Source organism: Eurypyga helias, unplaced genomic scaffold, assembly GCF_000690775.1.
Source record: "Eurypyga helias isolate BGI_N326 unplaced genomic scaffold, ASM69077v1 scaffold9852, whole genome shotgun sequence".
NCBI lineage: Eukaryota > Metazoa > Chordata > Aves > Eurypygiformes > Eurypygidae > Eurypyga > Eurypyga helias.
This window is the reverse complement of record NW_010234089.1, coordinates 14,239-37,346: the sequence shown is the minus strand read 5'-3', so window position 1 is coordinate 37,346 and position 23,108 is coordinate 14,239. Positions and strand designations below refer to the sequence as shown.

Below are 23,108 nucleotides of genomic sequence, written 5' to 3'. Positions count from 1 at the left end.
AAGGTTACATTTTCAGTATGTTCATACTAATCTGAACCCCACTGGCTACTTAGTTTCCTTTGTTCCTCAGCCAGCCTAAGTGAGCCTGTGGGACTGCAAAGGCTTCCTTGAAGACCTTCAGCATTAAGATTTTTGCAGAAGAATAAAAGTGTAGCTCAGCATTTAAGTTAAACACAATACCAAGCCATTACTTGGTGCTTATCCAAATGAAACAGAATGACCACTTTCTAACCTGCAGAGTTCACCTTTTAAACAGCTTTTTCCCCTGTTCTGGTGAAACAGTGACTTTCACTGCATAAGGCAGCTTAAGCAGTCATTGAAAGGTATATAAAACAACAAACATAAAACAAAGTTACTTCAGAGGAAAACCTGTACCTTTCCAGTCCAGAGAATGAAAGAAGTTATTTGCATCAGTACTACTGCTGTGTGGGGATTCTGTATCAGTTGGTACACTCTCTGAAGACTGCTCCAGCCGGGATGCTTCTGCTTCATATTGTGCAGTTGAACCTGGTTGTCTAGGCAACTCTGGTTTTCCTATAAAATAGATTTTAAGACAGAACCGTTAGAGAGAAACTTCTGGAACTCAATCTTGACCATAGCAGCTGGTGTTTCACTGGCAGACTGACTGCTGTAGCAACACAACTGTCTCAAAGTATCTATTTGCAAAGGATCCATTTCAAATCAGCATTGTTTACTTTGTTTCAAATGCCAGAACTGGCAAGACAGGATTGTCAACTGTAACAAAATAAATCACACTCATAGCAAAAGCCTCCATTCTATTTACATTTATAGGAAAATGTAACATTTGTATCAACTATCCCCCAAAATATGCAAGAGCTATGAACATCTGCAATAAGGAACAGAACATCAAAAAAGAGCAAATGCAGCTACAAAACAACAGAGTATAAAGAGTTGTTAACAAAAATTTCAAGGAGTTAAGTAGCACACTGTGTTCTGTGATTAACTACTCCTTACATTTCTTATTTTACTCAGATCAGATATTAAGTGAGTCTTGTGTAAGACCGAGTTACCCACTGCTATATTATCTCTCAAAAAGGAGGTTTCTTCAAGGCAACTAAGACAACTCCCTAAATTAGTAAGTATTCATCTACTGTTTGAAAAGAACAGGATGAATGCTTGGCAGAAAGCTATTTGTCTAAATCTAAATAGCAAACCGGTACAGCACTTCATCCTCCATCCTCCTTCCACATACTCAGTTGTAGCTTAGAGATGCTGAAAAAAATAGTCTGTCTCAGAAAATATACATGAAAGACCGTGATTAATGAAATAGTTCAAATTCAACTTTAATAGGGCAAGTTTTATAAAATCAGTTCCCACACTTGCTCTTGTCCTACAAATTCCCTTCCTACCTACCAGTTTTAAGAAGTATTTTTGATGGAATATGAAACGCTTACATTTCCTTTATCAATCAAAAAACTGGAATGTCTTAAAGTCATTTTTACAGATCCTCATTATCAATGAAACACCTTAACTTCAGTGAGCTGACAGCTATGTTCATAGTAGCAGTTTTTTTAAACCTATATAAACTAAGATAAATAGAAAAATACCTAAAATCATCATACAAACCAAACATATCCTGCTAAAAAAAAAAAAAGATTAGACATCCTGCTAGAAGAGATAAAGTGTCAGCAACTACCTTGTATCAAAAGAAATGTAATTAAGATGTACCATATTAAGAGCAGAGAATAACATCTCATGTATGGTATACTGAAATCACCACAATAATCTTCATCATGCTTTTTATTCTGGAAGCACAGAGAAGGCTTAAGAGCCTTAATGAAAATGTCAAAGCTGATTACTGATAACAGGAGAAGGAAGATAGTGAAGAGCATTAACTGGAATTAACGCAGGCATCTACAGATGAAGCAGAAAATACACAGTATTGAAAAAATCAAATTTCTGCTAGACCACATTAGGAAAAGTGAGAAACTGAATTACAACAATATACTTAGCTATACATAAGGATCTTAATAAAAACATTTAGTCAAAATCATTTGTGAGGAATGCTCAGATAATTTTAAGTGAAATGATAATGGTGACAGTTCAGCCAAATTCAGTTTTTCAACTCATTTTTTTTCTACAAATCCTGGTTGTCACAATTTCATTTGCTAAAATCCCTGTAAATAGCATACTTATAGCTTTAAAGCAAGCAAGTGTAACGGCATTGGGGGGAATAATTATCATCCATTATTGAAGGATAATTTATACTCCTTCATACAATGTAAATTTAAGTGATATTTGGAAAAAACACCTCTTACATTTCTTTTATTTAAAGGAATATCAGAAGTGAAACAAAAGCCTCAGACACATTAGAAATTTTATCATGTTGTCTAGTTTTTAAGAGATTAATTACCAAATTTTGATAAAATCTCCTGTTGTTCCTCTCGGGTGGAGAAAAGGATCTTTGGATTCAGTCCCTTTATATTCATGTTATCCCATGGTGGCTGCTCACAGCTAGGTCTATCTCTGGGCTCCACTTCTACCTCCAGATTGACTTGAAATAAATCAGGATATTTTTCTTGTATGTCACAGGCATCCAGATCATACCTGCAAAGATGCACGTAAGTAGATTATTGATCCTGACAGTTAACCAGATTAAATTCACTGCAGTCCAATACAAAACTTAAAGCAATTTGCATAAGGCATAAAACGTGCTGTATTTGTTTGCTTTTTCCATGCATTTAAACAGGCAGTATTTTGGTACAGAAATTCCTATAGCATGAACAAAACCCTCCACGTTACTGAGGTGAGAAAGCAAAAGAATCTTATTGCAAAGTCATCTACTTCCTACACTGACTGTATTTCCTCCCCCCATGATAGGTTGGTTCGGAAGGTCAGACAGCTTCAAAGGCTACTTCTTCCGGTCTATTACAAAAAGGGTGTCAACATACTTGGCAAATTTCACTGTGGTAGCATTTCGGGGCACAAAGCCTGTGTGGAACTGAATCTGAAACATCTTCATTGAAGCCATCTGTTGAAAACGAGAAACACAGAGAAACTGCATAAATCCACATGAACAGTGCACATAGTGTTCTGCCCTTAACGTAATGCAAAGTATTTTTAGTATTAAAATATTTTACAGTGGGGTTTTTTTGTTACTATATCAGTTTAATTCCATGTATACTTTATCTGAAGAGACTGAAATGCAGTTTAAGACAGAATGTAGGTAAATCTATTACAACCAGAAACAAACCAAAAGCCCTTGAACCATATACATCTCATCACTAACCTCAGACTATCGAAATCTGTTAAGTCTTTCCAGACCCTGTCCTGGAGGCTGAAACTGCATGACCTTTATTACTTTTCTGAACAATATATAGTCAGAAAAACTTGTGGTGCAACACAGTTATCAAGAAATACATGTCATGGAGTCTACTCAGAACATGTTTAAATGTAGCACATTTAAAAGGACACTTCAGCAGCCACGCGTATACTTCTTTTTCCTGGGCAACTTTGCAAGTCAAACATTCAGCACAGACAGAATTATGGTGTTTTTCCAAACTGATTCATTATAACCATTCAAACTTTCCCAACTCTTTAATCTACTGACAGAAAAACTACTTTCCTATGCCTGATCAGCAAGCAAGGGTCCAGCAAATGCTACTGTAGAAGATTGATGTAGCTCCTGGTTTTCCACTTATCCAAATTACAGCAAACTTAAATCCATAATTTTTTTTTCCCCTGACTTTATTTACAATAAATGTGGAACAGTCTTGCCAGTACACACAAAGCAAATCATACAGTAATAGTCCATAAATGATATACACTAAAATTGAATTAGGAAAGCTTTTCTTGTAAATAAGCATTCATTGGACATCACAATCAGAACAAACAAAGCATGGCCAGCAGGTTGAGGGAGGTGATCTTTCCCCCTCTACCAAGAAATGGTGAGGCCACATCTGAAGTCCTGTGTCCAGTGCTGGCTTCTCAGTACACTAGAGACATGGATATATAGAACATACATACATCCCTACCCTGAACTACATATGAAAACCTGAACACCCTGTTAAATCAGTTTTCTTCATCTCTTGCTATGCAAGACATTTCCTGTAACATAAACTAAATCCTCTCTCAAATTAGCTGTGAGCAAGAGGGAGACATTCACAATGCCCAGCTATAGGCCCTTAACAGCAATACTGAAACATGGTGGTTTCCACATCCTCCATGTGATAAGCCTCCACCACAGGCTCATCACAAACATTGCTGATGTATCATGTCACAGCAGCAGACAGCAGAGAAAATTCTAATCTTTTCCAATCAGTGAATAAATGCCAGAGAAACCACTTCAAAGAAATGCTATCATCAGTGCAACTGAGATTGCACAAGGAGTAGAAGCTAACCTTGGCTGAATTTTCCCCAGTTGTATGCCTCCTTCACCAATGACCTTGAATCAAACACTAGTTATTTTGGTGGATTAGAAAATCATTTCACTGAGCTTTAAGTTTTATGTTGTTGTGGAAGATCTGGCTATAGCACCCTGCGGACATTATGAAAGTCTTGAACCTGTGCAACATAACAAGATTTGATACTCATGTTCCTAGGCATGAAGTAGAAAAAACACACGGAAAAACATTTATTTCAGCAATAGTAGGTATGTATAAATATGCCTGTTTGGCCCAAGTGTAAGGAAACAGAAGAACCCCTGGGCCAATTTTCACAATGTACCAAGTTATTATAAACTTTGCATTACCCCTTCCTGTCTTTTACGTGGGTTTCCAAGTTTAATTTGGGTTACTCATTTGGAGGAAAAAACCCACATGCTTCATTTTTACAAATTTGAGAGAGGATTCATTAGCAAGTCTTCTGTGATTTGCAATACATGTGCATCCAGAGTTCAGTTAAAAAAGGAAACATGCATACTCCCTAAGAGAACAAAGAGCAGTACAAAAGTCAGCTGTAAAAACTTAACCTGGTTCTAGAAATAGGGTACAAACCCACATGGATTTTTCTAGTCTGTTTTGTACAGGCAGTGTCTGGAATTCCATTTTTCTATAGAGCTGTATCTTTCATTTGGTTACAGTTTGTGTGTAGAGAATTGAAAAGTTCTGGCTGCTTGTGCAACTTAACAGATAACAATCGCTGCCTTAAAGAACTGGCTAGTGGCTTTCCATGCAAATAGAGTAACTATCACTACTGAAGTAATTTCTGGAAATGCTTTCCAAAGCATCTACGTGAAGAGCACTAAGAATGGACATACTTATTAGGCTTGAAAAGGCTGAATTACCAAGAACATGAGAACCTCACACATTTCTTTGAACAGCGAATAGCAAACAAAGCCATGTACTTAATGTGACCACAAATATAAATGATACAAAAAAACTCAGGAAAGAAAAAGCAAATCCTCCATGTAGGCTGTTAAATTTATCATCACCTTTGCTTGCAGTCGGCCTCCTAGTGTTGACCTGGCATGATAGATCACAATGAGAACATCCCCCTGGACTGTTATACCTAGTGGAATTACTGCTTTCCCATCTTCAATTTTAAACTCCCTGAAGACAAAAAACACAAACCATAACCACAGTTAATTACCTTTTTAAAAAAATAGCCTATTACCTTATGTTTAGTTTGGTTTCTCCAAGGCCTTCAATATCAACCCATAAAAATTGGCTTCAAATTCCTATTATGTAGAAGGACTTCACTCTAAATGATTAATACTTCAAAGATGCTTTAAAAAGATCAAGATTAACAGTTGCCTATAGCAGAGCAACATTTATACCCACAATTCTCAAATCAAGTACCGAAGAAATATCTTTGAGGAGCTGCTGGGAAATGCAAGTGACAGGATATTATGAAGAAATTCTATCTGCATTGCTGTGATATGTTAGGACTCCCACTAAAGGACAATAGTAGAGAAAGAGGGGAAAATGTTGTAATACCACCCCACAGACATTTCTGCTCCGGCTCTCTTCAAATCCATTAAACTCCTTACAGGTCTTGGATCTATAGGAAAGCTAGAAGGACTTGGGTATTCTCTCATCTCTCCCATCTCTATCTACACCTAGAACTGCTGGTACCATTTGAAATTCCTGTTGTGTATTACAGCAGCAGACACCAGAGCTGCACAGGGGCTAAGCAGCACTCCCCTTACAGCTACCATGCCTGGGGGGGTCCTTACTGTTTCCATAACTGAGACATGACATTCAGTTCAGTACACGTACACATACACCAGGGATCAATCTTCCTAGTTTATACCACACAGAGTGAGAGGATGTGGAGTGGATGCTCACCTCTGCCTCCATGTGCCCACTGTGCCACCCACCATCACCCTCACTTTCTGCAGGAACAGATCCAAGTTGCTCTTATAAATAACCACATTGTCTCTTACCCACAATTTTCTTTCCAAGATCAGCTAAAAGGGGACAGAGTCGCTGTTTCATGCGTTAAAAAAAAAAGCTTTCTGCTCAACTGGCACATGCAAAATCATGCTTTCTCCTCACAGTAAGAACTTCATACTTATGTTAGCCTATTAAAACATAATGTGCTGTTTCAGAGCAAATCACCACCTGTACTTACTTCATTTTGTCATATTCCTGAGAGGTAGTGGTTACTCTCTCATCTCCCAAATAAACTTCACAAAAAGGCCTGCAGCCATTACGCTGCTTACTGAAAAGAGGAACTGGAGTCATGATGATTGATCTGACAAGGATGGGCTTGCTGTGAGGAATAATGGGTTCTTCAGCCATCATGTCACACATGTATTCAATGTATCTGCCAAAACCAAAAGGCACTCATTTAGCCTGAGAACCAAATTCTAAAAATGGGTGAACACAGTAACAGGTGAGTTCCTTCTGTTCATATCCAGCCATTGTGAAGTGACAAGTAACAATAATAAACCACTGGGAACACTTAAAAGAGCTTCCAACAAATGGATATTCAAATCAAGTATTTCTTCACGTTTCTATTTCATTTTCCATATGTGAAATTCTATGATCCCTAGCCAGCCTCTCAATATAAGGAGAGCAACACAGTTCCTGTACAAAAGCCTGCATCACAACAGAAAAATATACTGCAGAAAACTGCATACAGCACCACATATGAACTCATCTGCACTTGTACCCCACTTTCTAGAAAACTCCAGACATTGCCTTAGGTTTGTAGCATTACATATATTCACTTGTAAAACAACCTAGCCACTCTTCCAAAGGCCTTAAAACACCAAACTACAAGAAATATTTATTTTGTATCCTACACATAATGGATCAAAGTCAAACAGCAGTTCTGAAGCTAGTAACTCAAAGCTTCCTAAAGGCTTTAAATTCTATTAATGAGGATAAATTTATCTTGTAGATGATCAGTTATATATACTCAAAGTAGATGTGTAAAACAGCATAATCTGTCATTTATATTTAATTAATCCCTACTTCCCACCTTTCTAAATTAAATCCATTTTTTAGGACCAGCTTTACTACCACTGTCACTTGTTACCGAGTCTTTATTGTTAAATGATCTATCAAATTTAATCAAATAATCAGTTTAAAGCATTTGTATATTAAAGTCACCTCTGCATCCACTCCTTAAAAAGCAGAAGGCATTGTTAAACAGTAAGGATTAACAGAAATTATTAGAATTTCCACAGAACTTGCAATGTTCTAACACAGTAAAACATGTTGTAATAAACTAGTAAACATGGAATAAAACTTCCCATGTGGAAGATGATTTTATGCTTAAGAGAGCATTCAGGAGCACTGCATATCCTTGCTTTCACTCTTAACATTCTTTCGCTACAGGTCATACTTGACTCATTTTTGATAAGAACACCATGGGGGACTTAAGGGCTCACAAAATTCAGAACTGCTTTCTCTGCTCACAACACATCCATTTTTCCAAGTATTTTGCTGTTCAGACACAGGCACTATTGAAGTTATTCATCCTCCTAAAAAGTATCCTGTAAAAATAGTATTATATTCACAACTGCATAACTATTTGCTTCAATAGCATCCTACAGACTGATACTGTACCTTTTATGAGAGGGCCAAATGCCAGGAGGACAGCGCTTCATACTGAACATATAAACTGCAGCTTCAGCAGTACTGAAGAGACGACAGAAACACAAAAAAGAACAAACTACAACAGCAGATGCTGCTCTTCCATCCTACAAAAAAAAGTAACTTTGTTATTAAATTCAGTGGAAAAAGCATTGAAGAAGTTACTGAAGACTATGCTATCATTCAATGGAATGAAGTCCAAGGCCTAGTGCAATCATAAGGTTAGAAGTTTGCATCTGAACATGAAATGTTTTCATGTGATTTCCATACAACACAAAACATACTACATACCTGCTTGCTCAAATGTGAATAACTGCTTTAGATTAACACTGCTTTGAAATTCTCAGCTGACATTTACTACCTATCACTAATACACATTTTAAAGTTTGTTTCCTGGCTGCTACCTGAAGGCCCAGCTCAGTGCTATTTTTGGCTGATAACTATGGACTTCAGCTACAAGAGAAGTCCTAAGATTCAGAAGAACTAAGCCACACTAAACACTAGTCTTCTGACTAAAACTGCCTGAGATTAATAGCTTGCCACAAAACTGAGAGAAGGAAATTAAAACACAACCTCTTTCTGCAGGGACCACAGCTGCATACGTGCTAGATTGATCCCTACACTACAGAAGACTGAAGACTCAGAAGAGGTGATGGTTGACAGAACAGCATCTCTCAAGTGGTTTTCTTTGCTAGCAACATGGAACACATCTCTTGCAGTCATTTGGCATATGAGTGTGGAAGTGAGGAAGGAAGAAGTATTTTTCCTCAACAGATACTTCCTTTGAAAACAGTCTTCTCTTCTACCCATTACTTAGATCAATGAAAAGAAGGTCTGCCAGCACCATAAGCACCAGACATCTAAAAAGCAGTTCAGCAAATCAGTATTGTTACTGCTGATGCAACTAGCAAGCCCAATGACTTCCGGAAGCCACTATACTAGTCTATGGCTCTATGAGCTAGACCCTGCCTTTCCGTTAAATTTCACACAGACAGAACAAAAACATGGTCCCAGTCTGAGACACCAGCACTTAGGACAAAACACTAATGAAAACAAGGGAAGAATGAAACAGTGACCAGCACAACACACAGTTAACTCTGTACACCTGCATTACAAATCCACTCCAAATTGAAGCACCACACTGAAGGGAGAAAAACCATTGTACAAAGGTGTCATGGTTTAACCTTGACCAGCAGTAAAGTACCACACAGTCACACACTCAACTCCCCTCCCCTAGTGGAGGAGGAGAATTGGAAGAAAAGACAAGGAAGCTCATGGATTGAGATAAGAACTATTTAATAACTGAATAAAAATTAAAACTATAGTGCTACTAATAATATTAACAATACTACTACTACTACTAAGTGATTAAAATAGAAAATGAAACATATGATACAATTACTCGCCACCCACTGACTGACACACAGCCAGGTCCCAAGTAGCGAGAGTCTGAGCCAGACAGCCCCACGGCCAGTGCCTGAGAGCAATCGCAGCCGAGTGCGAGACAGCCCCGTGAGCAACAGCACGACCACGAAAGCCAACCGACCCACCAACTAACGAATGAGCAAGCTAACAAACAAGTCAGCTAGCAAAGGACCTATGGTCCCCCAACCCACTCCCCACTTATGTACTGAGCATGACATGCTGTGGATTGGAATACTCCTGTGGTCAGTTTGGGTCAGCTGCCTGACCTGAGTGTCCCCCCACACTGCCTGTAGTGGGAAAGTCGGGAACACAGCGAGTGTCAAAAGCTGGAAAAGACCTTGAACTGGTGCAAACACTCCCCAGCATCAACTAAAAGACACCTTATGGGTTCTGTTCTCAAGGCAAATCCAGAAAGATAGCTTCATACCAGCCACTGTGAAGAAAATTAACACTGTCCCGACTAAAACCAGCATAAGAGGTCAATAAGCAAGTCACAGTAAACCCTTTGCAACTGTGGCATGAGGTCAGAAGACAACTTTACAAGATTTTAAAGACCATTTTACAACCAGAAATACAACATTCAAAATAAAGAATATCGTTTTAGTAAGCAAATCTGATGACAGAACCTTACAATTAGAGAAGCTTGCTAAATTACAGAATGGGAACAAAAGAAACACTCCCATAATGAGATGAGACAGTAAGAATTTTAATTTTTCCTTGTTAAGTTTTCACAAGGATGATGTATCTTGGCTATAAAAATAAGCAATACTCGGGCACAAACAATTATTAAGGAAGCAATAAAACCCAGTAATTTGAAAAAGCTAGCGTTTTGTGTCTAAATCATTTTGAAAAAGAAATAACTCTCAAAATAGAACACAACATTTTCCCTAGTGTGTGTATAATTACCTTAACTCGGTTCACTTAAACAGAGGTCAAATACAGCTATCTGCAGGAACACTTAAGCACACTTAAAAGAGCTGTAGCACACCCAGTTGCAAGTCTCTTTGCCACTGAGTTCCACCAAGGTGAACTTGTACCACACCTTCATAAGCAGTGTCAGTTCACAAGGATGACCATCACTGCATGACCCCAAATAAGCACACAGAACAAAGTGTTATTGCTGATGTCCAGCAGTTACTCCAGCCTCTGGCATATGTGCTACAGTCTTTCAATATCAACAGATCAGGATGTCAGTTAAAAACAGATCCCAGTCCTTGCCAGTCCAGAAAGACTTACTGTAGCTGAAGCAGGGAGCTGCCATTTGAACCTTGTTTTCAACTGCTTACTCTCAACTGAATCACTCAAATTACAATGTAAAAAATTAACAATTCACTACATCATAGGAAAACTTTACAGTAAGACCAAAAGACTAGGAAGCCCTACCTGGTTCTGAATCCCTGCCACCTAGATAGGAGCAGTTCCACCTTTACAAGAAGCAATTAATGTTTTGTTATCCAATAAAGTCTGTTAGACAAAACCCATTCTATCTCTGCCAGACAAAACATTCTTTTCAACCTAGACTTTCTAGCTTTCAAATCTACAAAAATTTCCAGCTAGATGAATCCAAGACACATTATTTCAGCTATCCAGCTGTTCTATTTCTAGCAGTTCTGGTGTATGCACTTCAGATGACATTTGGCATGCAGACATATTTATACAAGCTTCCCTCATACCCAAGGAAAAAGTATGAGTTGGGTACCTTAAAGGAAACACTTCAAGGGAAAGTTCTTACAAAAACTTGTGGTAAATCATTACATCTGCTTCTTACCTACTTGACCAGCAATCATGCGATAAAAGATACTCAGTATCACTACAGTATGAAGTGATACAGTATCACTTTAATATGGATTTTATCTCACAACGGCACTGAAAATCCAATCCATTTTCAGAAACTGGCATTAACTCATTTCCCTGCAAAACTCTCTTTAAGGAAGAACACTTTACCAAACTAACAAAGTCTCTTCTAGGCTGATAGCAATATTCCATACTGACAGTTATACCATATCAAAGGATTAGTTTTGAATGCTTTCCAGCAGCCTCATGAGCATTGTACCAACTACCATGTTTCTCTTTTTACTACTCAGGAAAATAAAACCATCAAAATTACACAAGCAATTCTCTTAAATGTAACAGCAACCTCATGTTTTCAAATCTTGAGCATAGTAACTATTCTTTAAATTCATTCCCCCCCTATTTTTGACACGATGTGGCTCTTGAGTTTCATTGCTCCTTTAGGACAAATCAAGGTTAATGAGACATCAGAGAACAGTGGAAGTTAAGACAGCAATCTGCTGCCAGCAAAAACAAGTTCCACCAAAACTCTCATAGTCAGTTTCACATTCTAAACAGACAGTAACGGGAAATGCAGTGTACACCCTGTTGTCCCTCAGAATACAAACAAAAGAAATAGAGTAAAGACTGAAATAGTAGAGCAGATTCTTTCTGCAAAAGGCTACTTTGCCTTAATCCCTCCTACCTCCAGTCTTCCATGCTACATGCAAGTACTCAAAAGATACATTACCTTACTAACCTGCCTAAGGAGAAAATTTATGTAAGTAACTTTCCTAAAGGCACAGAAGATAGAATCGCCTCACAGTAAAGAAAGCCAGTAATATTCCCAAACTCAGTGGACACTAGCACCCTTATTCACAGTTTAAAGCATGATTGAGCAAAGCATTTCAGACTTAAACTAGTTTCTTACAAGGCAGTGCACAATGCAAACGTTTTTCTGGTCTTGTTTCAGCCATAAATGCATGTTCTTGCATATGCTATAAAGATTCTGAAGATTTGGTGCTCGTCTTGCTGGCCAGCCACATTCAGAAACCTGCAACGAGAGAGACAGCAGAGGCGAGAAACAAGATTACACAGTCACATACATTTCCCTAGAATAAGCTGTGTATAGAAGAGGCAATTTTACACTTTAATGCCACCTTCAGGCAGAAATTAGGCAAGACACTCAAGAAAAGTAGCCTCACACAGTGTACGCACCACTCTATATGATGAAGCACAATATAACTCCAGTCCTGTCTATAGTCCATTGCACCAGAAGTATCAACAACTCAGATTACTATCTGAAATTTTCTTAGAGCAAGGAATGAAGTAAAACAGCTTTCAACTTGATCTGTGCACATATTCGTAAGCAAACAAAAGCCAGAAAGACTTGGTTTGCTTTTGATTCAAAGAGCCTCAACAGTTAAGTAACGTTCATTCTGCAACTGGTGCTACAAAACACTACCAAACAATCAGCTTGAGTGCTGAGAATCTACATTCTTCAAATCAGCTGTTCAGTAAGAATGCAGCATATGAAACCTGATCCTTGAGCACTGGCAACACCTAAAGAGCAGGTGATCTGCCTGGACCAAAGCAACAGCTCGCAAAGCAAGTTTTTCCTATTTCTTCTTAGCCAGGACCACAATTGCTGAATGTGGAAGACCAAGTTTTGCTATCAGCAACATGTTTTCTTACCCAGATAAGAGTTCAGGCGTTACTTGGAGATGAACTACCTGAACAGACTTGTGTGTCACAAGAAACAGTCAGTGAGAGTTTTCCTGAGCTTGGCACAAAGGCTGAAAGAAATTCAGACATACAAAGTCTCCTACAGCTTTTCACTGTATTCTAGTATTTTATTTAAAGAGGGTAGTTTCCCAAAGCATCACTTTGAGAGACTAAAGTCAAATATTCTTTTGTTAGTGAAACCTTAGGCAAAGTCAACACTGAACAAATAAAAGAAGGCAAGGAGTCCTTTATATTCCTGTTCACCACAGGATTCAATGTGGACTTCAGTACATCTCAAATATTAGAAGGGCAGTGAAAGAATCATATTGCAGCATTACAGCTACAAACAAGAAAGTACTCTAAAAAAGGAGGTGTATTCAAAAAAGAAAAAAATATTTTTTTTCCAATTTACTGTTTACTTTCTGCTCAAACACCAATTTTATTAAAAGATGTATAACATACAACATGACCTTCTTTTCCTTTGGCTGTATTTTAAACTCAAAACGTTCTGATCATCAGCAGAATGATGAAGAGTGCACAACCTCTCTGAGTAACCTGTTCCAAGTAGGACTTAAAACCAGTAGAGAAGACTTCAAAGCTACCACTATCTTTCACCAAGGATAAAGAAATATGTTGGAGTTCCATACAGATAGCACAGGGCAGGAAAGCAAGAATACAGAATTTCATAAACACCAAGTAAGTTCTTCTCTGATCAAGTTTAAGGCTTGCCATAATCATCTTTTGCACGCACTAAAGAAAATCTAAGCTTCCTTAGCTTCCTTATATGGCTGCTCTCACCCAGCACTGAATAATGAAGTTAAGTCAGTCAGTATTGCTCCCTGTGCATCTGGATTTCAAAGACAGACAGGGAAAATTTCCCCAGTATATTTAAAGAGTTTGTTTTCCAAGAGTTCGGGTTTTTTTGGTAGCAGCCTATTTTTGTTTCTAAACATCAGTGTTTTGTAGAAGCCTCATCAACACTCTCAGCCAATAAAGTGGATGAGAACCTACAATTTTAACAAGTTATGATCTGTATCTATTACTTCCCAACAAAACAAAGATCATAGGACAAAATGAATGTCTAAAGATAAGTGTATATCAGAAGAGTTCCAGATCACTACTAAATTTTGGCTGTGCTCATATTCACAGTACTGACATATCAGAAATATCAGTGTATAGGCACCTCAGACCTGCATTACCAAAAAAAAAAAACTATTCCTAGGATAAACAATTTCCCAGTCAGAGAATTTATCATTCCATAAACAGAGACTGATAGCTTTGTAGGATGAGCAACGAAATCAGTTCAATATGTCAGCCTCACTAAACTTTCCAGTAATCTAGTGCCAAAATAGCATTGCTGAAGATTTTGCCTTCAGGTAGCTGCTCCAAAAAATAATATTAGCTTTCCATGTTAACATCCTCTGCCTAAACCTCATACTGAACCAGATGCAGATAAAGCTAATTGCCTCCAAAAAGGCAGTAATCAGTTTTTCAGGTCTGATGATACTTTGTCTTGTCTACAAGTTCACAAGGAAACAAAAGGAAGTGACAAGCACTAGATAGAATACACTAATCATACTTCAGCCTGACAGTTTAAGTGAACTTGGGTAACTGACGTAATGCTAAGGATGGCTCTGCAGGATAAGACCCAAAAGGGGTTACCATGTAACAATGCTTCTAGACTCTACTCTGGGCAGTCTGAATTGTGGGAAAGGGGCACAATCACTACAGACTTGTTTAGTCAGGTCTAACATGGCCAGTGATAGACAACACAACAGAGTCTCCATTGTGGAGTCACTTACAGGACAGTTGAGCTACTTAGGAACAGACAGTGAAGTCCAGTATCTCAGCACTAAACAAGCTGTCCTCACTGCTTTGTTACTGAATTGGGCAAATGTCTTCTCTTTACTGTCAGAGAAATAGCGAGAAAAGCTAACAGAGGTTCAGCTAAGCTATATCAATATTTCAGGCAGTAACAACAAGCAGTCAGCTAGGGCTGAGCCACATAGGAGTCAAATGTTATGTAGCAGGTCAAGAAGAAAGTCCAGGAAACAGGTTGTGCAAATCAGTAACCAAATGAGTACTACCTTGAAAAAAGTAAAACCTCTGAATGTTGGAGAGATTGAAATTTTAGTGAGATTAATTTAATGTTAAGTATTCTCCATTTAAATCTGAAACATGTAAGATACCTGTACATATTTTCAAAGACATTACTAGCCGAGGAAACACTGACTTCAGTCAGTAAGATTCAAGATTAGTCTTTAATCAGCTAAGTTTGGATTGAAAGCAAAAAGACAAGCATAATATAGGTTACTCTTTGACCTTATATTTATACTTATTTTTTGTCATCTTTTTGATTATGCAGCCTACTTTAACATATTTCAGTATAAAAAGCTGAAGATATAAACAAAGACACTGTATTGAAAGACCTTTTACAGAAATACACAAAAAGTATACACACCCTATTATGAAACCTTGAAGGCCTGTATGTTCTTGGAGAGAGATTGTACACAGCATAGTGACCAGGATGTTTAGAGTCCAGACATAACCGCACATCTTCTATGTTATTTTTGATGGCAGATTCTACACCCTCAGCTGGAAAGGACATCACTGAAGACAGAACAAACACCAGGTGAAGTATCCACTTTTTTCATATATTAAGAACAATCAGAAACTATTCTTAAAGACAGACATAACCATCATACCAGCAATTCTGGAAGTGATGTATGATATATCCAAGTCTCCTTTTGCATAACTGAAACAGAACACATTGGAGTTAATACTGGGAAACAGAACTATTCAAACCATAACTCTAAAACCTGCGTCTCTGAGGCTACACCCACCATCATGAATAATGTTCCATTTCTTCCACCTGAGGTTTGTTGCCTCACACTTCAAGGTTTTCAGAACACAGTTTTCATAATAGACCATGTATTTGAACAGCTACTCATTTATATCACTTGCAATAAAACCATCTCTGGGGATTTTGTATGGATGCCTTCAATGTTTAACTAATTCCTGTATCCCCAGCTCTTACTGATAGACATTCATTGTAGGTATCAGTTTGAAAGCCTAATGAGGATGCAATAACATCTTTAATGGAAGACTTAATGCTTAAAACAAACACCATTCGTTGAAACGTAACACTTTAAATTATGTAACTCTGGCTCATTCCTATCTGGCCCAGATGGCCATGCTGCCTAATTTCTGGATTCCACACAAACAGAGGGTAACTGAATCTCCTTCCTCATTTAAATCGTTCCTCCAAAAATTCACTTTCAAAAATCCCATAGTAAGCAAAACCTTAATCATTACTCTTTTTTGAAAAATAATCTTCTAGTGATGATTTTTTTCTATTTAGGTTCATTCCCTTCATCTCTAATCACCACATTATGCCTACAATTTACTGTTTTAAGATCATTATTTTTTGGTTTCTAGTTTATCTTCTATGTAGCAGGACTTAAAAAAAAAAAAAAAAAAACAAGACAACTGAAGAGCCCCAGTGCAGGCCAACAGTCTTGAGTACCATCACATAGGTCTGCACTCCTGACTGACAAAACAAACCTCACCTACAAAAATTGTATGACAACCCTAACTCAAGTCAGTAGCATATTATCTCCAGAATATCAAAATGTCATTACAACACTATGATGCATGTTTAAGGAATGCAGAGGCACTATCAGAGCAATAGTTTTATATCATTACAGATTTCTGAGACACTGCCTGAAAAAGCTAGACCGAGGGAGGACACTGCACTCCTATTCTGAAAGATCAAGAGAGAATACTACGCTTTGATTCTTTGCTGCTTGCTACTAAGCATGAAGGAGGCTGAAGGAATTAAAAGAATACTGAATTTACAAGGATTGGTAGGAGGATTATAGATAACACAAGAGCAACTGTTCTGAAAGAAAGGACATTAAACAGTATTTATGTGGAACAGCATAACTGGTGTCCTAACAATGATAATGAGCCAAGGTCTCAAGAACAACTGAAATCACCTCAAGGAAGTTTGAGAGTGTCACTAGACAAAGCACTAAAAAAACTCAGCCTTTAAAAATCTTGCAAAAGAAGGTAGACAAAATGGCCAATTAAACACCTTTTCAAAATTATCTGCACCATGGCCAATTAAACACTATTTCAAAATTCTTTGCACCTTTGGAACAACATAACTTCATTGCGTAGCTCAAGTGGTAACACTGTTGCAGCCAAACTAATCAGGGCAGAAATTTACATTCAGAGATAATAATGATTTCTTACTAAAATTAGTCAGAAGCATAGTCCTTTGTATGATCAATAAGCATCACATGTTATTTGTTGCTTACAACAACCAGATTCAAGCAAAGAAACATTCAGATTATTCTAATGATTTCAACTTTTTTGATAAAAAAACACTTAATACAACAGTCTGAGAATAACAAAGCACTATCTCTTCAATGCTGGAACACTGAGGTTAAGCAGCAATTTGAAACAGAAGCACAGAACTACAAAGAACAAAAAAAAAACTGCTCACAGCCATTCCTTTGGGAACACTCAAACTGAGTTCTTACAAGCAACACCACTCAATTCAGCTTTGCTTTTTACATTTGTCTAAGTTAAAATGCAACATTATTAGGAGCATAGATCTCAATACAAACATTACTGAAAAAGTGCAGCTTGGTAAGACTCAAGCTTACTGTTGTGCAGGAAAAAAATCTTGATACCCCTAACAACTGAAAAAGCTTCAGCATGTTTGTGCTGTCTTAATTACAATGTAGCTGCTAAACTGCAAAATCACCACAAGTTTCCTAAACATGTGACATTGCCCTTGAATGTTCTTTGAACTTTATTCTGAAGACTTCCAAGCTATTTCAGTAGTAACATTTGAATGCAAGGTCCTCTGTATTTAGTGGAGTATTTCATGTCAGACTAGTAACAGACTGCTTTAAATGAGAGGAAGGTGTAAAAATGCATATTCTTCACACTGGTAAGCATTCCTATACATTCCAAGATACAACTAAAAATCAGGAGTACATCTTTCCTTCCATGTTGTTAACAGCAAAAATCTCATTTACTTAGCAATGTGGCTGGCAGGTGATAGAGCAGAAAAACATGCCAACAAATCAAGAGACTAAATGAAGGCTTTCTGGTTTGCAATCCATATGGCCAACTCAGTGTGCTTTAAGGCTCCAATTAAGCTAAACAGATAACTATGTTAGGAGACCAAATATTTAGTGACTTTTCTGATGACATGGGGCTACTTCAAGGCTTTTGAGTGAGAAGTCTAGCTTTACCACTAAGATATGAACACTCATTTGCAGAATACAAAATCTTAAGTTTTTATCAGATGTTAAAAGCTTCACTGTGTAAATGGTTGGCATTATCAAACTAATCCAGAACAGCTGCACTTAAAAGACCATAACTAAAATTAAACAGATCATTCCAGCAAATTAAATTAGGATTAACAATTACATTCACAAAATAGCATACAGCACAAAGTTCTACAGCAGTGCTACCTTATGTTACTAACAGATGAAGATGAGAAAAGAATAAAGAATAACAGACTAACCAGCACAGCCTCACTGTAAGTACACAAACCATTATCTCCAGTTAAATAATGTTCTAACACTAAGCAATCTTCCTCCAGGCATCTTTATAATCAAGAGCAAGAAAACATCTATTCATTAGCTAAACACTACCATTCTGCAGTTTATTTTTGAAAGACAGGAAGAAATGCAGCACTGAAATTCACATCAATATGTTCCCACTTGGTTTTGCTTCATAAAACTGAATCATTCAACTATCTAGTGCAACACAAATATCCAAAAAATAAGACATTAATGCACCATCAAACCAGAAACAGAATTACCTCAGAAGCAAAGAAAGCTAGCAGTTAAAGGCAGCTAAGTGTCCCCTAGCCTACCAGATCATTATCTCTTCAGTGAAACACATCCCGCTCTGCTGGATCAGGCCCCTTCACAAAGCTGTGCACATCTGCACTAAGTGTGTATACACCCTAGTATTCACTTTTAGGTCAGCCTGTATCAACAGAAAGCTGAACCCCTTTGCTCTGTGTTCTCTCTCATGTAGCTCTGCTTGACCTGAATCTGCAACAGAAATTGCTGACACCTGCAAGTGAGGTGCCTTGGAGGACAATCAAGACAGCCATCACTCACTCTCCAGTTTCTAGTAGCCTATGACATGTGTTTTAGACTAAAAACTATCACTTATTAGGATAAACAAGAGACCAGAATTTTAATTAAGTTAAAGGCAGCTATGGGCAAGAAGAAAAAAAAATTTGTAGCAACTACAAAACACTAACTCTCCCACAGTAGTTGGGATTCAGTGAGAAAGAAGTCTCCCTGCAGATAAAGGAAGTAACTCCCACAATTCAGAAATGCAATGGCAAGTAGGAAGGAGAAAGCCTACGCAAAGAGATGACAGACTCCAAGAAGAAGAGTGCTTAAGTGTTGTGAGGAAAATGCACGACAAGGAAGAGAGATTTTAGTTTGTCCAGAATGTCTGCTTCTCATGTTGGTTGAAGGGTTTGGCAAAGGCAGTCAAGGATGCAACAGCAGAAGAGGTATTTTCACACCCCTGATGGTTATCAGCTGTAGCCACAACACAAGTTTGTAAAGGCAGGGAATGACCATGATAAACAAGTGTGTCCTACAACAGACACAAAGAAAGAACTAACTTCAGCTTGGCTGAAACAGTTTAAGAATGCACAAGCCCAAGGCTGGAATTCTTAGCAGCACAATGTGAATGTATGTTAAATATTAACAATGTTAAATCCTGAGGAACCTGAGACTACCTTAGGACCTGCATAATATTATGAAATAGTGTGAGCTAGACATCTTTTGCCATTTCAGCAAAGTATTAAATACAGCTAAGATTCAAAATACATGACAGATGTAATCTGCCAATACTCTTTCATGTTCTAGTTCTGTAATTTCCATTCCTTGATAAGTACAAAGAGTTTCTCTCTCAGTACTGATTAAATATTATCCGGAAAACAAGTACTGAAGTAACTGGTTCTTGCTGGTATGATTATATACTTGCTGCATTCCCTCCTTTTCTTTCACTCCCCAAGCAGTGACCAAATTCACTTAGATAACACAAGAAAACAAAAAGTTGTATGAAGACAGAAGGTTCTCCACAAAACCAAGATTTATGTTAGTGCAGAGCATAATCAAAAACCTGAGTGTCTCACACGCTCTATCAACAGAACTGATGTGGCCAAGTCACCTAAATATAAACTGTTATACAATTAGCCAAGTCCAAAACATCTGTGAGGGACTGATCTCCTCATGATGAACTTTAGGACCTAACACACTGCCTGATGATCCTCTGTCAATCTATGACAGCCCATGGAAGTGCTGTATCTCTCACTAGCTGGAAAAGGCCTTTGGCTCATTGATCTACTCTGGGTATTACAATACTTCCACACATTAGGAGCTACAAACCAAAACCAGGTCAAACAATTAGATTCACAAGCTACTCAATGAAGTACTGAGGCCTGAGCAATAGGAAGGATACACAAACTATAGCAGCTAGCATTCTTTCAGCCAACTGTGCCCTGGATCCTGACCAGGCCCAGGCTCTTCCAACAGAAACAGACACATGAACCATCAACAGACCAGATATTTATGTGCTCACAGTCACACAGATTGTTTGTTAAACCGTGTAAAAGCAGGATCCTCTCACAGCAAAGCCGGAGCCTCACCTACAAGAGGATGCACTGTGTAGGACTTCCCAGCTGCCAGGACAGTTCTCCGATCCTTCACTGTGATGGGACTTGCCAGCGGATGTACAGATCCAGATGATGGTAAAGTACTGCGGCAACTGGTGATGTATTCCTTCTTACTCACTATCGTTAACTCTATATAGTAATGATTAGGTGCATTACCTTGCTTATTCTTTCTGCTGCTTTAAACTAAAGTAAAATAAGCTTATCTTTAACTTGGTGTCTGTGTCCTTTCTGTTGACCATGTCAACTGGCAAAACACTCAATTACGGTAAATATCTATAAGCGACTATATGTAATTAATATAAATAAGATGTGAAAGTAAAGACATTTTCTTTGACTAATATTTAGTAAGTTCCACAAGACATGCACTAAAACGTCTCTAACAGCATTTGCATTGCTGACAGAGGCTCAAATACTACCACAAAGTAAACAGTCATGCCATGTAAAATTTGAAGCAGTTCAGAGGATTTGAACAGTTCCTTATGTCACCTGCCAATTTAAGGCATAAATGATCATTCCATGTGACTGTGCAGGACTCTAGACCCCCAAGTTCCATCTCAATTATGCTTTCCCATTTTTGTGGAAAAAAAAATTTCAAACTACACTGCCAAGGGTGTAGTTCAGCCACAGAACACCAGAAACTCGGAAGTACCATAGTAACTCTAAGAGTAAGACAAATGCAAGACTTATTTTGGGCAGTCACCATAATCTAAACAATTGTACAAAAGAGAATGTGAACTGAACAGCATCTTTCCAGAAAGCAAGTACTCCTATACCTCAGAAGCTGCTAGATATGGTTGTATGTACAGTTACTGTTTTATTCCTTGCATGCTACACTTAGGGAACCAAAGGAAATGGGACAAAGCAAAAAGCCTCATACACCCGTTAGGTAAAAGAAATAAAACTAAGGTGCAGGCACAGCACAAGCCATTTCATATTAAAAAAATTTTAGACAGTCCTAATACACCACTAGAAAAAAGGGAAAATGGCACAAAATGAAATTCAAAAAAGTTATTAAACTTCCAGTGGCCTTTAGTAGGAAACCACTTGCAAGAGCAGGAAGAGGAAACTTCTTCAAACATAACTGAGTGATGGAGGCACAACAGTGAAAGTCTTGTGGAGACATGAGCACAAGGAAGTGAAGCGCAGGAATACTTCAGAAGCACGTAGTGTGCAGAAATATGGTCCCAGAGTAAGATCTAATACAGGAACACAGACATGGGAAAGTAGGGCTTATAATTCTCAAAGGTACAAGGAGATAAAGACCAGAAGCCTGTAAGACAGCACATGCCAAAGAAACAAAATGGAGAGCCGTTGCTTAAAAGCTGTACCTCAACATGTTACTTCATGCACGAATTCCTACATTTCTGTTAAGCTGCTAGCAAATTCATTGTTTTTCATCATACAACAGTTCATTCCCCTTGCACACCTCCCTGCATTCTCTTGAGTCAGTGTGGTTTCCTCACAGTACAAAGTTTGATGCTACTGTGCCAATTGCTTCTGTAGAAAACTTAAGGACAAACCAAAGCTGCATAGCTTTCACGACCTTTAAAACAGAGGACCTGGCCTTTCTAAGCTACACACAGAAAGTTTAAACAGACTAAGTATAAGAGCAAACAGTTAAAAATACACTTGAAATGGATATGGAGATAAATGACTTAGAGACCGTACTTAACTAATCATCACCAACATCTAAGAACAGTAACAAGCACAAATTGCACTCAGTGACAGAAAAAAAAGTTGCAAGCAATAGACTTCACAAGCCATAGCACAGTATCCCAGTTAAATCGTGACAAACCCTACAGGGAGGGACAAGGTTCAGTACTCCCTTAGGAGGAATGACCTCAGTCATGGTATTCACTAGTGATTTACCTGCTCTTCTTGGAATCTAGAAAAAAAAAATGTACGCTGGATAAAATTGAGTTTAAAATGTATGAATCATGCAGATTAATTAATACTGATCATACAGAGGTAGTAGAAACAATCACACACTAGGTGTCTGAGAGAACACATACATCAAAACAGGAGATTATTCTTCCACGTAATGCAGGGCAAGGCAAAGGAGACCTACAGTGCAGATCCTCTCACTCTGCCTTGAGGGCACAGATTCCACCTGAAAACTAAACTAGATAGAAAAGCTCATACATTGTTTCCCAGCAGTTTTTCTTCTCACCTCCGTTCCCTTTATTTGTACATTTCAACACTCCATCTTTTTTTCCTTCTCATTCATGTAGGCCTTATCTACTAATTCAAATGATTCATTCTGAACCATGATAGTACTATTCCACATCTCTCCACCCTGCTCCAGCCCCCACCTGCTCATCTTTCCCAGGCTTTCAGTATCTAAAATGCAGCAGGAAAAGTAGCACTTAATACACAGGTTTTTGCCCCCAACATTCTCATTTCTAGCATATAATTACTGAAGTAACTTTTTGAAAGTAACTTTTATATTAATA

The 23,108-nt window shown here is 38.0% G+C and overlaps 1 protein-coding gene across 1 annotated transcript in view; it reads right to left on the bottom strand.

Annotated features, from left to right (window-relative positions):
* Positions 1 to 23,108, bottom strand: part of GAK (cyclin G associated kinase) — a gene marked incomplete at both ends in the record, with an annotated part of 37,736 nt that overhangs the window by 2,999 nt on the left and 11,629 nt on the right. Inside the window, 9 exons of the mRNA XM_010161937.1 lie at positions 376 to 534; positions 2,375 to 2,568; positions 2,913 to 2,992; positions 5,393 to 5,510; positions 6,535 to 6,729; positions 7,980 to 8,113; positions 12,133 to 12,255; positions 15,388 to 15,536; positions 15,632 to 15,681. Of these exons, the coding sequence (XP_010160239.1) occupies positions 376 to 534; positions 2,375 to 2,568; positions 2,913 to 2,992; positions 5,393 to 5,510; positions 6,535 to 6,729; positions 7,980 to 8,113; positions 12,133 to 12,255; positions 15,388 to 15,536; positions 15,632 to 15,681 (1,202 nt within the window). The remainder of the gene's footprint in view (positions 1 to 375; positions 535 to 2,374; positions 2,569 to 2,912; positions 2,993 to 5,392; positions 5,511 to 6,534; positions 6,730 to 7,979; positions 8,114 to 12,132; positions 12,256 to 15,387; positions 15,537 to 15,631; positions 15,682 to 23,108) is intronic.